This window comes from Condylura cristata, unplaced genomic scaffold (genome assembly GCF_000260355.1).
Source record: "Condylura cristata isolate star-nosed mole 26May11 unplaced genomic scaffold, ConCri1.0 scaffold00033, whole genome shotgun sequence".
NCBI classification, from domain to species: domain Eukaryota; kingdom Metazoa; phylum Chordata; class Mammalia; order Eulipotyphla; family Talpidae; genus Condylura; species Condylura cristata.
This window is the reverse complement of record NW_004567134.1, coordinates 14,283,855-14,298,874: the sequence shown is the minus strand read 5'-3', so window position 1 is coordinate 14,298,874 and position 15,020 is coordinate 14,283,855. Positions and strand designations below refer to the sequence as shown.

Sequence of the window (15,020 nt, the reverse complement as noted above, 5' to 3'; positions counted from 1 at the left end):
AGAGAGAGAGAGAGAGAGAGAGAGAATTCCATCTATTTAAATCAACAATAGTTGGATTTTGTTGTTATTTGCCAACTAGGACCCCTGTAAAATCTACAGCTGAATTTTCTAGAAAAAATGCAGGAGATAAACCTTTGTAACTTTAGGTCAGACAAACACTTTTAGATACATCAAAGGCATGATTCATGAGATTAAGAAAATGAGAAGCAGAAAGCTGAAAAGGAAAACGGAAAAAATCAACAAATCAAGACATCAAAATAAAAGGTTTGCTCTTTAACATAAATTGTTAAAAGATGAAGCTAAGCCATAGATTAAGAGAAAGTTTCTGGAGACCACTTATCTGAAGCACATGTATTTAGAATATATAAAGAATTATCAGTAATAAGAAAGCAAGCAATGCAATAAAAGTAAGACTTGAACATTAACGATGACAGAGGAGGGCCCTCCCTGGTGGCACAATGGGTTAAAGTGCAGCACTATGAAGCTATTCGCAGCTCCTGCAGCATGAGTTTAATCCCCGACTGGGGAGGTGACTCACAGGGTGCAGCAGATCTCTCCTGTCTTGCTGCTGCTCCCCTCAACAGTGTACTTCATTGATATGCCTGTTCTGCTCCCCGCTCTGTCTCTGGTGAAGCCTCTAGCTGCCCCTGCACCTCTGGCCTGTACCTCAGTTCTGTATGCATAAATAAATAAATCTTAAAAAAAACAACAACAACAACAACAAAAATAAAGATGACAGAGGAGTGGCAAGTAACACATAAAAATGCTCAAAATCATTAGTCATCATACATACAAGGGCCAATATCAAAGATTTACAGAGAACTCACATGCCTTACAAAAAAAAAAACAAATGACCCAAATAAAAAAAATGGGCCAAAGGACTAAATAGGCACCACTCCAAAGAAGACATACAAAGAACCAATAGACACATTCGTTGATATTCATCAGCATTTATTGCCAGAAAAATGCAAGTCAACACCACAATGAGCTATCATGTCACACTTAGGTAAATGGTCCATATCAAAAAGACCAGAAGCAATAAATGCAGGCAAGGGAGTGGAGAGAAAGGAGCTCTGGTTAGTGGGAATGAAAACTTGTCCAACCCCTCTGGAAAACAGAATGGAGGTTTCTCAAAAGATTACAAATGGATCTGCCATGTAACCCAGTAAGTCTACTCCGAGGTAGAGAAAAACACACAGTAATTCAAAAGGAAACTTGTACTCCCATGTTCACTGCAGCACTTTTTACAGTAGCCAGTGTATGCACACAGCCTAAATGCCCCAAAACAGACCGGTGAATTAAGAAGATACAGTATCCATATACAATGGAATACTATTCAGCTATCAAAAAATGATACTGCTGACATCTGCAGCAACATGGATGGAGGGGGGAAGGATAATACTGAGCAAAACCTATCAGGATGAGAGACACAAGAGTGACAAATCCTGGATGGTGTTCATTACATGAAGAGTACAAAAACAAAACAAAAAAAGGGTAAGATAAAGCCAAATTATTGACTGCAACAGAAACCAAGGCTTAAAACTTGACTGTGAAATGGGGGCAACGAGAGCGAGGGAGAAGAGAAGGGGAGGTCAGAGCACAGAAGGGAAGCAATGTGGGTCTGTGCTGGCAGACTGTGGGTGCTTACGTGGGAGGGGGCCCTAACACTTGCAATAAGGCCAGTGTTAAAAAATACTAAAAATAACACTGAAAATCAAGGACCGAAGAGTCACAGTATTTTTGAAGATGAAGAGTAAAGTGAGGAAAACCTGACCCTTTTATAAAATCTTGTATGCTGCTTCAACATCCAATCCTAGGATGTTCAAAAACCTAAATCTAAAAGGCAAAACTCACATTTTAGTAGACAACTTAAGAATTCTGACGATGGGGTAGGGATGAATTTCTTAAGCAAGATACAGACAATGCAAATTAAAGAGTAAAATATTGATAAATATAAATACCTTAGTTATTTAAAGGACAAGCTGTAACAGGATATTTTCACAAAGCATGCAGCCAACAAAGGCTTAACAGCATGAAAGCACAAGAATTCCTACAAATTATTGAGAAAAGACAAAACAAAAATAGGTTTAAGAACAGAATTTCATAAATAAGAAGGTCCATAAAAACATAAAAAGCATTTTTAATATCATTAACAGATGAGGAAATGTAAATTAAAACCATAGTGAGCAACAATTTCACACCCACCTGATTTTTAAAATACTAAAAAGTTAGATCCTAACTATTATAAAGAAAGAGTATCAGCAACTCCCATACATCCAGTGCTGGTGGGAATGAACAAAGTATAATTAGTTTGGAAAGAGTTTGGCATTACCTATTAAGTTGAACATGAACGTCCACTACAACCAGAGCAGTCCTCCTACAGTCACGAGTGACCTAATAATGGCTCCATTAATAAGGGGCCACATGTCCGACAGTGGTCCCAAGAGGCCACACATCTGTCTGTGTAGTTACATTCCATAATTTCCACATAGGATGACATCACCTAACAACTCATTTTTCAGAATATACTCCTTACTGTTAAGCAATACATGACTATATTAGCTATGTAAGCTAAAGAAGCCTGTCCACTTACATGCTAAAGGCCTGCATAGTTTTCCTAGTATCACTCTCATGTTCTCACTCCTTATTTCATTCAGGTCTCTATTTATTTGTTTATGCATACAAGAGCTGGGGTATAGGCCAGAGGTGTGTATGTTGGGGGTAGTGGTGAGAGGATTCGTAAGAGAAGAGTGGGGAACAGAACAGGCAAATTGACTGAAGGGAGCAGTGGGTAGACAGAAGAGCAGATGTCAGCCACACTATGTGGGTCACCTCCCTGGCCAGGGATTGAACTCATGCTGCAGTGGCTGCTAGTAGTTTCATAGTGCTGCACTTTAACCCTTTGTGCCACTAGGGAGGGCCTTCATTCAGGTCTCTATTTAAATGCTAAGAAAAGTCTTCCCTGAATTCTTTGGATAGTAACACCGGTCACTTTCTAACTCTTCACTTTCCTTTATAGCATCTACTGCTCTCTTGACATTTTACTTTTGTTTAACGTTTACTGTCTGTTTACCAATAAAAGTGAAGCTACACATGAGCAGTTGTTATCTTAAAACTCAGAACAATGCCCAGCATACGGTAAGCACTCCTTAAATATGTACTGAATGGATAAACAAAGGAGGCATTTCTGGAGCACCTTGAAATCCATCAATGGGTAATTTCAATTTGTTTTACTAGTAGTACTTTCCCTGGCTTCTACTACAACAAATACTCACATGCACTTATTATCTCTATCCTTTACCAAGTCACATTTAAGTATAAATAAAGGATTAAAAAAGGACAAAAGGAGATGAGAGTGGACCACAAATAGCAACCAACTGTTGGAAGATGGAAGCTGAGGGTGGAATGGAAACATATTCAGCAGATGAATGAAGCTGAGCTCCAAGTGATTACACAGAGAGGAGCTAAAAAGAAGCAAGCTAATTTCCACCCCCATCCCCAAACCCTAAAAAGACTCATTAATAGAGCCCTAAGTTCCATAGAAAATTGGGTTGAGAAATAGCTTAAACTTTCGTGTAACACTCAGGCAATTCACCCCATCACCGCTCATTCTATTACAAAGAAAAGTAAGTGTAGTATGTGGGTATCCAAACCAAAGAGGCCCACTGGGAGACAGGAACACTTCACAGTAAGGACTCCCATTCCTCAGTTTTCAATTAGGGAACTGAGGATTCAAAGGTGAACCTCCAACCTTGACTTCTTGCACTGTAACTAAAATAAGCAACAGGCTACAAGGCAGACATTCCAGAAATTCAAGACTTCTTGCCTGGAATAAACAAACTGCCCCAGAAAAGAAGCCTGGAGATACTGACAAGGAGGCACCCACCAACAAAATGAATGGGTGTCTATCTAATCACCCACAGAAAATCAAAACAAACTAGTAGACAAGTCTCACTCAGGTACAAAAGACTTTTATTTGCTTTTGTTTTCAGTTTTAGTGCTGCATTCTTTTATGATTAGCAGTAAGGATCATTAGCTATTTGAAGGAATCTTCCATGAAAGAAAAGGAATCCTTCTAAAAGAAACAAAATGGAACTTGGACAAACAGCAACTATGCAAGAAAAAAGAAAAAAAAAAGAGCAATAAAACCTCAATTAACACTGTCATAAAAAGAGACTGAGCTATTGCATCTGTAAGACAGAAAAAAAAAGCTGTCCCAGAAGAGCTAAGTGCTTCTCTAAAGAACACAGATGGCCAACCGGCATATGGAAAAAAAAAAAAAAAATGCTGTTTATCATTTATCTGAGGGGAAATGCAAACCAAAACCACAGTGAGCTCCTGTGGGAAAGACCCATTTCCAAAAGACCAAAAGCAAGTGTTGGCAGGGGGTGAAGAGAGAAAAACCCTCTTAGGCTGTTGGTGGAAATGTAGACTGATCCAACTCCCATGGCGGCTTCTCAAAAACTTAAAAATGGATTCACCATATGATCAAGCAGTTCTGCTCCAATGTTTCAACTGAAGAACACAAAACACTACTTCCAAGGGAAGTATGCACCCCTAAGTTCAGAGCAGCACTATTCTCAATAAGCAGGTTATGGAAACAACTTAAGTGCCCAAAGACAGGGTCAGGAGATGTGGTACAAACCCATTAGGCACACTGCTCAGCTACTAATGATGACTCCTGCTACATGTGACATCAGGGATGGAAATGGCGAGGATGATGTGAAGTGAAGTAAGTCAGAGGGAGAACAAAAAATGCCAGATGTCCTATGTGGAATACAGAGAAACCAAAGAAAGGATCAGATGCCAAATAACCAGCCCTAGAAATCTGACTGGAAGTGAGGCTGGGCGGGGGACAGGGTGAGGCTGAGGACAGGCAGAGCATGAGCACAGCTGACTACAGCGGTGGGTATGGTCTAACTCCTGCACTGGAGACCCTGTACCTCCAAAACACAAACAATGATGTAAACAAATGTTAGCACATAAAAGACTGTCCTTGCATTGAATTGTCTTGGCACTCTTTTTGAGAATCATTCTGACATATGCACAAAGGACTTATTTCTGGGCTCTGCACCTTTTTTTTTTAAGACTTATTTATGCATATAGAACTGGGGTACAGGCCAGAGGTGGGGGTTTGTGAGAGAATTCACCAGAGACAGAGCAGGGAGCAGAACAAGCAGAATGACAAAGTACCCTGCTGAGGGGAGCAGCGCGTTAGGCAAGAGAAGTCTACTGTACTATGTGAATCAGATCCCTGGCCAGGGTACTCAGGGTGAAAAGTAACCCATAGAATAGGACAAAGTATTGGCAAACCATATCTCTGATGAAGATTTAATAACCATTTTATATATATATATGTACGTGTGTGTATGTGTGTATGTATGTATGTATGTATGGCTACATATTAACAACAAAATAACCCAATTAAAACCTGGGCCAATAACTTGAAGAGAAATATTTCCAAATATATACAAATGGTCGATCAGCAACTGAGAAGCTGTTCAGCATTGCTAATTATTAGGGAAATGCACACTGAGTACAAGACATACTTGATACCCACTAGGATGGCTCTTAAAAACAAACAGAAAACAAGTATTGGTGTGAGTGGAAAGAAATGGGAACCCTGGGATACTGCTGGCAGGAAGTAAAATGGTGCAGTAGCTCTACGAAACGTATGGTGGTTCCTCAAAATATGAAGAATAGAATTACCATAGTATCTGACAAGTCCATTTCAGGGCACATATCCAAAATAGCTGAAAGCAGGTATCTGAAGAGGTATCTGTGCACCCTTCTTCACAGCAGCAGTATTCACAGGAGCCAAGTGGACACGGATGGAAGAACCAAATGAACATATACACGCACAGCGTATTTTAATATGTAACAGACAGTGGTATATACATCCAAGAGAGTATTTCCTAGTCTTAAAAGAAGAAAATCATATCGCAGATGAACCCTGAAGATACTAGTTAAGTGAAGTAAGACTAACAAAAGGGAGACAGTTGTATTATTCTACTTATATGAGGTACCTAAAGTAGTCAATTTCCATAGAAAAAAATGACAGTAGGCTGCTAAGGGCTGAGCGCAGAGGGGACGGACGACAGTGCTCAATGGGTGCAGACTTTCAGTCTGGGAAGATGAGAAAGTTCTGAAGGTGGATAGTGATGATGGCTGCAGAATAATGTGAATGAACTTGAACATCAGAGAACTGTATACTTGAAAATGGTTATAATGGCACACTTTATACTTTATTTCAATTTTAAAATGAGACCTCCGGGAAAAAAGGGGACAATGTTTAATACTGACAAAATGTTAAATATCAAATCAAAAAACTTCAGTGTAGAGGTATTTTTAGAAGTGAGTTAAATGCCAGAAGAAACCGCTCTTAGGATTCTGGATCAGGAAAGGATGGGGGCGGTTCTGGAGCTTGCTGCTTTCTGTTTAAGCCAAACAGAGTATCGGCCAACTTTTAAATTTGTACGTGTACTACTCTTGACGAGAAAATGAAAAATGAAATTCCCAGTCTGTAAGAGGGCAGGATTCATCACATATACACGACAAATTCGGCTTTCTAGAACAATGGAAACACGAAACCTGAGTAATCACTATTTTCTTCTACTTGAGGATGTCGTCTTCTCAATAATGAGTCTTGTTCAAAATTGGGAGACCCCTATGCTGTATTACACATTCCCTCACAAGGAATTTGGCTATTTGATGACAAGACCTTTCTGTTCAAAGAACATCTGATGACTGAGAGTCCTTGGACAATCCCAGACCAGGAAGAGGGGGTAGGAGAAATCTTACCAACATGTAAAGCTGCTTCACTCCCCATGTATAAATACATGCAATTTACTGTGTGGGTATATTAGCAGTCTTTTTGTCAATCACAGTTGTAAGTGATTTAAAATGCTTCAAATTGGGCCTCCCTGGTGGCTCAGGGGTTAAGTCTCAGCATAATGAGCTATCTGCAGCCACTGCAGCAAAAGTTCGATCCCTGGCCAGGGAGCTGATCCACATGGCACAGCAGACCTGTCTCATGTGCTGCTCCCCTCAACAGTGTATTTCGGTTGATCTGCCTGTTCTGCTCCCCATTCGGCCTCTGGTGAATCCTCTCATCCCCCACACCTCTGGGCTGCACCCCAGCTCTTGTGTGCATAAATAAATCTTTAATAAAATAAAATGCTCCAAGTTAACACCTAAATTTCTCCTAACTGAAGACATCTTAGGCAACTAAACCTTTTGCCTATCCTTTTTCTCAACTGCCAACTAACCCTTTTTAAAACTTAACTATGCTATTCTTTAGCAAGCTTCAAAGTCAATTCCATAGACCATATATTTAGCAGAAGCTAGATTTAGTCATGTTAAATGGATTTTAGCTGTGACCATGGACAGAATAGTTTTAATTAATCTGCTTAAATAAGAAGTTTTTGACTTTTAAAAAGGTGATACAATGAAAATTTGAAAATGAAATTATCATTAGTATTTAGGACATTAAAGAAAATGATTGTGTCATGGGTTCTGAAGTCACTCATAAAGGTATGAAACCTAGCAATCTTTCTACTCTTCCTTTCTTGCAATGTTAACTGAAAGTATTAAATGAGATGAGGTTAGCATAACACTGGCAAACTATACATAGCATAAAATATAGATGTTAGATATAAATACCTTACACGACTGGAATTAAAACTGTATATACTGTTTTTTTAAAAACAATGAGATATAATCCATCAATCATACAATTTAAAGTGTACAATTTAATGTTTTTTAGTATATCTACAGACATATAAAACTACTACCCATCATTTTAGAAGATTTCACCCCTTTTATTTAGCAATCACCCAACCCTAAGCACACACTAATCTACTTCCTGTTATGTTTTCCTATTCTGGACAGACATTTCTTATGAGTGGAATAATGTAATATGTGTTTTTTTTCTAATGGCTTTTTCATTTAGTATGTTTTCAAGGTTCACCCATGTATTGACCTGTTTCAGTAACCACCTCATTCCTGTTTATGATGGAATAACAGTCTCATGTACAGAGAGGCTGCATTTTGTTACCTATTTGTCAGCCGATGGAAATCTGGCTGATTCTAGCTATTGGCTATTTTGACTAGTGCTGCTATAAACATTCATGCACACACAAGTTTTTCTAGGAACTTATGTTTTTTGTTTCTCTTGGGCAGATATACCTAGAAGTGGAACTCTATGGTGAACATTTTGGGAGCCAGTAAACTGTTTTCCAAAGAGAAAACATTCCATTCCCACCAGCAATATAGGTTCCCAATTTCTCTACATACTTGTCAGTACTTGTTTTTGGACTTTTAACCTCTAACCAGGATGTGAAATGGCTTCTCACTGTGGTTTTGATTGAGTAAAAATTAATAAAATCCTATCATCAATGTGAAAACAATATGGAAAAGCCATGAAGTTAGAAAGTAGTTCTCTGAAAAGAACAACTGAGAAACCTTCAACTAGACTGACCCAAGAAAAAGATTCAAATTAGAAGAAAAAAAAAATGAAGAAAAATTGCTACTAACCTTAAAGGAAAAAAAAAGGTTTATCAAGAAATACTGAGAACATATCTGTCCACATAACATAGATGAAATTAACACTTTCAAAAAGATATAAGCTATCCAAACTGATAAAACAGACCTCCAACAATTGATTTAGTAATGAAAAAACCTACCAGGCCCAAAATGCTTCAATGCTGAATTCTGCCAGTAATTTAAAGAATACCAACCCTTCATTACCAATCCCAAAACAGAGAGGTCACACAGCTCGCAAATGGCAGGGTCAGGACTTAAATCCAGGTAATCCACTCTACTCTGTATAATTTTGACAACTCCATTAAACAGTCTCTCTAAATAAAAGTGAGCATACTATAGGACATCAGGCTGTTTTTTGGTATTATCTATCCACTTCTGTTTTTGTTGGTATTTGTAGGTCATCTGTTCTACAGAGAAAAAGGCTGACCTGGGACTCAAGAGAAAATCATTTGCAATGACTGACATGCACAACACAGCAATGCTGTAGTATCTTACTCACTGAGCACAAGCATGGCACCCACTGAAGATCTCCATAGCGAGGGTTTTCACTTCCACGACTTCCAGATGTGAAACGAGACACAAGACAGCTACCCCAGGTAGCACTGGTAGGGCTTGGATTGAAATCCCAATCTGTCTGATCCCTCCAGAGCCTTCTTTCTATTACAGATGGTCTGTCCTGTCCTAGTTACCCTTCCGTGTGACTAACCTCATGCTTGACCTCTGTGACAATAAATTTTTGGGGAGCAAATGTTCACCTGTCTGACCTCTCTGGCCAACTGGCAGGGGAAGGGTATGATCCTTCACTGCTGACTGGATAAATACCTGTAATTACCCACTGAATGAAATACTTTGATCCCACCTGATTATTGTTTAGCTTTGAAATGATGTCTCTCTTACTCATTTTGCCAACTAGTACTATATAGTTTTATAGATAGTTTAAAATTATTAAGTTCTCAGTTTCAAAGAATACATACTTAACCCTTGAACAGAGCAAAGAAATTTAAGAAATATTTTAAATAAGAAGACTGGTTTAGCATTCCAATTTAAGAATGCCTTGTTTTTTGGAAGTGTCCTAAAAATGCATTTTTGCCATGCTTTTTGCTGGTACAATAGTTGTACCAGCTAATATTCCATTACTGGAAGAAAACAAAGTATCCAAGAGAAAATTTCTACTAGTAGATTTTCTGGATGCCTACACAAAACTTAAATTAACCTTTACTAAGGGAATTATAATCACTTTTTAGGATTATGATATATAGCTTCCAATCAGCCTCTACTAGTAAAAAAAAAAAAAAAAAGACTTTCAAAGTAATTTAATACTCCTATCTATCACAAATTAAAAAATAAACACAAGCATCTTCACCCCCAATATAGCATTTATATAATTGTGAAATCTGTTTATAGCTTGCTAATACTAGTCATTATTTGCTGAGAGGGGCATTGTTAATTGCACTAATCTTACTAGCTGAGATTATCTAAAAGCTGAAAAATCTGCTCATCGTTCTTAATGGTTTGAATTGGATAGGTGTACTTAATTTTAAAAAGTCCTCAAAACATCCATTCTTTGGTAAATCTGTAGCTTTGTATGGGAGAAATGAGTGAAAAATGAATCAGTTAAAAAATCGAAGTTTGAATCCTTCTAATGGCTTCAGATTGCAGTATTATGCACATCTAAGGACCTTCGGGGGAAAAAATAACAGAATTGGGTCAGAACCTCAGTCCAGCTACAGTGTGCTTTGGCTAGTTACTTGGTTTTGGGCTCTGGTTTCCTCACTTAAGAAATGGGAATCGTATGTAATAACATCAACTCAAAAGGTAACTGTGAGCATCTAAAATTCTTGCATCCAGGGCTGGTACAGAATGAACATTCAAAATTTATTATTTGGGAGAACAGATTAACTATACTTCTCAGGATCTTGCTCTATTTCTCTTATTTGCACTACAAGTCACCTTACTGCACCAAGCTATTTCATGCCTCTGCCCTGGGTGTCTGACTCAGAATGCTGCTCTAACACCTGCCGCTAAATCTACCAATCTGACAAATGCTTGTCAATAAGCTTCTACCTCTGGGATCACCCTCCTCTCTTGCAGTTGTACTTCTTACATGTTTTACAGTTATTCCAACCAGGCTCCTGGGAAGCTGGAGGAAAGGACCTACAGCTCATTCACCTTCATATTTCTCAGCACTTAGCAAACCCCCAGCACATGACTGCTGGTCAGGAATGACTGCAGAACATGGAGAATGAGGCTTTCCAGGTTGCATTACTGACAAAGTTATCAAGTGTACAGAAAACTAAAAGCTGAGGAGTTAAAATCATACCGGTTTGATAAACATTAGATTAGCTTTTGGTTGAGGGTGACAGTTTTTAAAGGCACCTGAATGCAATTAAGCCACCCTACTCAGAAAAAAAAGAGGAATAACTGTTCTTGTTGGTTTCTTTTCCTTCCACAGTAGCATCCTGCTTCAGCTATGGATCACATACCAACCTCACTGGGACTGTTTGGGTCCAACAGAGAACACTTCAAAAGCAAGAGTGCCAGCTATTTTGCTAGCCCATCACTCACCTCAGCCACCTGCTGGGTCCCCACTCTGTGCTGAACCAGCCCCTCCATATTTGTAGCCATGGTGAAGCAAGATCATTAGAGAACCTGTTTGGAAAGATGCAGCAACTTCTATCAGGTGGGGAGAAACCAGGCTGCTTGAAATACACCAGTAATCAACATTCATCTTTGGTACTGCCTTGTGCAGACTTTCTTCTACAGAAGACAGAGCTAGACAGGTAAACACATCTGGCTATGGTGCACCAGTTTCTTCAATTACAGATGCCAAAATTAATGAGTAAAACATTTCGATTTGGAAATAAGATTTTCCCTTTAAATATACACAAAGATGAATTTGGAACTTTATGAGGTATCTTGGTTAGCAACGCCTTGATTCACCTCTCAGGGAGATGGGACTCACACCATTTTTGGACAGTTCCTTGCCACAGCATGCAGAATGAGAAGGAAGCTACCTGAGAAAGGTGTGAGATGAACCAGGGACAAAGAGCACTAGATTGTTATCAACTATCCTGTTCCTAAGGCAACGTGAGAAATGAAACCTGGCCCAGGGGCTGGCAACTTCACCCACAGGCTAAAAGGCAAACAGGGTCATTAGCATAAAGAAAGGGAGACTGCATTTCTTAAATTGTTACGAACATGGCACCCATAAATGTATCACCTTACACTGTATATTTTAAAGTCCTCAGTAAGCTAGAGAACCAGATAAATCTTTTTATTAATAGAGAAAACAGTGCCATCATTTGTACAAACTGAGGAAGGTTTCTGAAGATTCCTCAAATGCAAGTACTGCTGATGAAACAGACTGCTGGTCTCTTCTAGTCATAAGACAAGCTCCCCTGAACACTCCCCTAAACCGTTCTAGTAACTCTATCACAAAGAATTCAGTAGAAAAGGATTCGACTTTGGACTCAACTCCTGGAATGAGAAAGACTTCAGGCTTGACAAGTCCCCTGGTTAATCAAAGCTTTGCTACAATTTATTTCCAGCATTTACTGATGAAAACTGTATTAGTATGTAGGATACACAAATGCACCTGATTTGTTTGCTTGGTCCTCCCTCAGAAACTGGACTTTCCCTTACTGGAAATATTCTACTTATAAACACTGATCTCCATGACTTTTTTTTCCCCTTTACTCTCTGGTAACTTTCTATACTATTCTTTCTACTATTAAATAGCTACCTCTATTATTTCAATTCCCCTTCAGATTATCTTGTTGCTAAAGCAGCAAAAAGAAACAAGAGCATGCAACCATGGTTGGGGGCATGAAACTATGATTAACAAATGTAGCAGAATTGGCCCCTGCCTTTCAGGAGTCAAAACCCTGTAAGAGCAGCCATTGCACCAACTGCTGCTAAGGTTATCACGCCTCCAATGGCTGTGGTTCTGTTTACAGAACAGGATCAGGTCTGAAACTATGGCGGTAGCATTTCTGGTTATTTATTCTTTTAGTAAGTAGTCAAGACTTTTGTTTACTTTTGTTCTAAAGAAAAAGCATAAAGAAATTCTTTGGTCTTTTCCTTTTGGTTCCAACTAAAAGAAATGAAGAGAACAATGTATCATTTAACATGTAACAGAAAAGGCAACTTACTATTGAAAACACAAGTTTCTCATGTGAAAAGTCTAATTCTAATCTTTTCTCTTAAAGGAGCACTCCAAGAAATCAAAAATAGAGACAATAGGTGTAATATATTAAGATATAAAATCCAAATGTATAGCCACAACTACTAATTTTAGGTGTTAGTAACATTTCTGTTGCTATGATCAAGTATAGTTTGATTACGTCCTCAATGCAAGAAATGCGAGATTTTGAGGGTTACAGGTATGTTAGGGAAATATTGAATAGTATAGAGTATAGAAAGGCATTGGGTTTCCCTAAATGAGATGGTTAGGTCCTTCAACTTTTGAACTGAGCGGTATTTTACAGATAACTGCCTGATAGTCTTAGTATACTATCAGAAAACTTTCTGTAATCACTAAATTTGTAGAGCCCAAGATATTATTAATAATCAGTGACTATAGGTATTAGGTCACAGAGAAATCGTAAACCTGATTAGTTAAGTTAGATATTATGGATATTCTTTGTGGGTTATATAAATTACATCTTTTACTACTGTGTGGCTTATCTGTTTACTTTCTTTATGGTGTAACCCCTCACAGTGAAGTTCTCAATACAGTAAGTAGCAAACTGATTATTGAGGTGATGAAAGTAAAAGTCCCTATGTGGAAATCAGCTTTCCAGCACCACTTAATGAATAATCATTCCTTTCCCCCTATAATCTCAATGCTGCTTTCTACCATGTATCAGTTTTTCTATCTGTGTGGACATAATTCTAGGTTTTCCATTCTATCCACTACTCCTCTACTTACGTCTCTCTATCCACTATACTCTTCCACTTACACCTCTCCGCGCTATTTCCTTTCTTTAATTACTGGAGCTTCAGAGCAGTCTTGCTGATAGGGTAAGTGCCTCCCAGCCCCAAACCCCCTTGTTTTCTCTCCCAGCCAACTTCCTGGACCATCTTTGAACACTCAATACACAGAGCAGTAAGCTTTCTTTAGGCACTTGAATTCTTACAATTCTTGATCTCACTGTTGATTTTTCTGCCTCGAAAATAGCTTCAGGCACCATCAACAGGAGCTTTGGAAGCTGCTTGTAAATGAACAAGGAGGAATGTGCATCTTCTGGAAAAACCAGGAGAGACAAAGGGTGAGGATACAGTGAGATAAACTGAAAGAGAAACTATGAAGTGCTTTCAATAGGATTTAAATCCAATTGAGCAGATGTGTGAGGGCGATTTACATTTTCCCATTTCTTTATTTTTGAAAATAAGTCAAAAGCCATATCCTACTATTCTTACATATAAATCAGGAAGAGAGATTTCTTCAAGGGTATCACAATGTAATAAATAAATAAAAGTAAATCCTCAGGTGATGTTAGAAAGGGAGGGAAATGATTGAATTTAAGCACAAACCTCACCTCTCCACTGTGACCCCAAAACCCCCTCCCGAGATAATGTCAGGTTAAGACTCTCCCCTGAGATTCTCTTAGGGCTACTGCAGCCATAGGAGGTCCTAGAGACACAAAGATCAGTAAGAAAGAAGGGTACAGCATTTAGGAAAGACACTGGGTGACAATTAGCAATTAGAGAATGTCCCCCTAGAATGAAAAGTTACAGGGAACAAGTGGTTTGTGCCTTCAAGTAGCCAGAGAACCCTGCTTATTTACTGGTATAATACAACCTGAAATGCACTCTTGTTTTGATACTACAAACTGGACAAAGCATTGAAAAACAATCTTTGATTTGTGGGGCTAAGCATGCTAGGCAAACACATAATGATAGTAACTAACTTACTGAGTGGTTACTAAAAACCCGGCACTGTGCTAAGAAGCGCTGTGGCAATAGCTCTTAGTGTAGAAACCCGAGCCTTCAAAGTCTGAGCCTTCAAAGTCTGGTGCTTGCAGCAGCAGCTCCCTGGCCCTTGAAGATGGCCCCCACACAATAATGTTCCTAAAAAAAGAATGGTTGCCAAAAACCATGTATCTTAAGCCAAAAACTGTCACAGAATATCTTTCTGTGGTTCAATCACTACTGAACTTTTCCCAGCAATCTCTGTGAACTAGGCAATTAACTGACTGCTGGGAATTAATAACAATAATAAAAAGAGGAGAAAGTCCCTGTCCTTGAAAATCCTAAAAAAGAAAACCAATGAAAGTTATGCAATGTAAATGTTATAGTGTCCCAAGAAGAAGCAATGCCCTCTGCCAGGAGTTGAGGCAAGTTTTTTAGGAAAAGAGATGTTTAAAAGTGGGTCTTGCCCAGCAATCCCACTCCTAGGTGTCTACCCAAAAGACACAAAAACACTGATTGAAAAAGATACCTGCACCCCCATGTTTATTGCTGCTTTATTTACA

General features: G+C 38.7%; 1 protein-coding gene across 3 annotated transcripts in view; it reads right to left on the bottom strand.

Annotated features, from left to right (window-relative positions):
* Positions 1-15,020, bottom strand: part of NR2C2 (nuclear receptor subfamily 2, group C, member 2) — a 64,122-nt gene that overhangs the window by 37,664 nt on the left and 11,438 nt on the right. For 2 of the 3 annotated variants that reach the window (XR_001146006.1, XM_004692356.2), the window contains exon 1: positions 11,110-11,190. The exons of the other annotated variant lie outside the window; for it this stretch is intronic. Coding sequence is in view for 1 of the 2 variants with exons in the window: in XM_004692356.2 (XP_004692413.1) it covers positions 11,110-11,169 (60 nt within the window). In the remaining variant the exon portion in view is untranslated. Of the gene's footprint in view, positions 1-11,109; positions 11,191-15,020 lie in introns of those variants that run through there. 3 annotated transcript variants of the gene reach the window in all.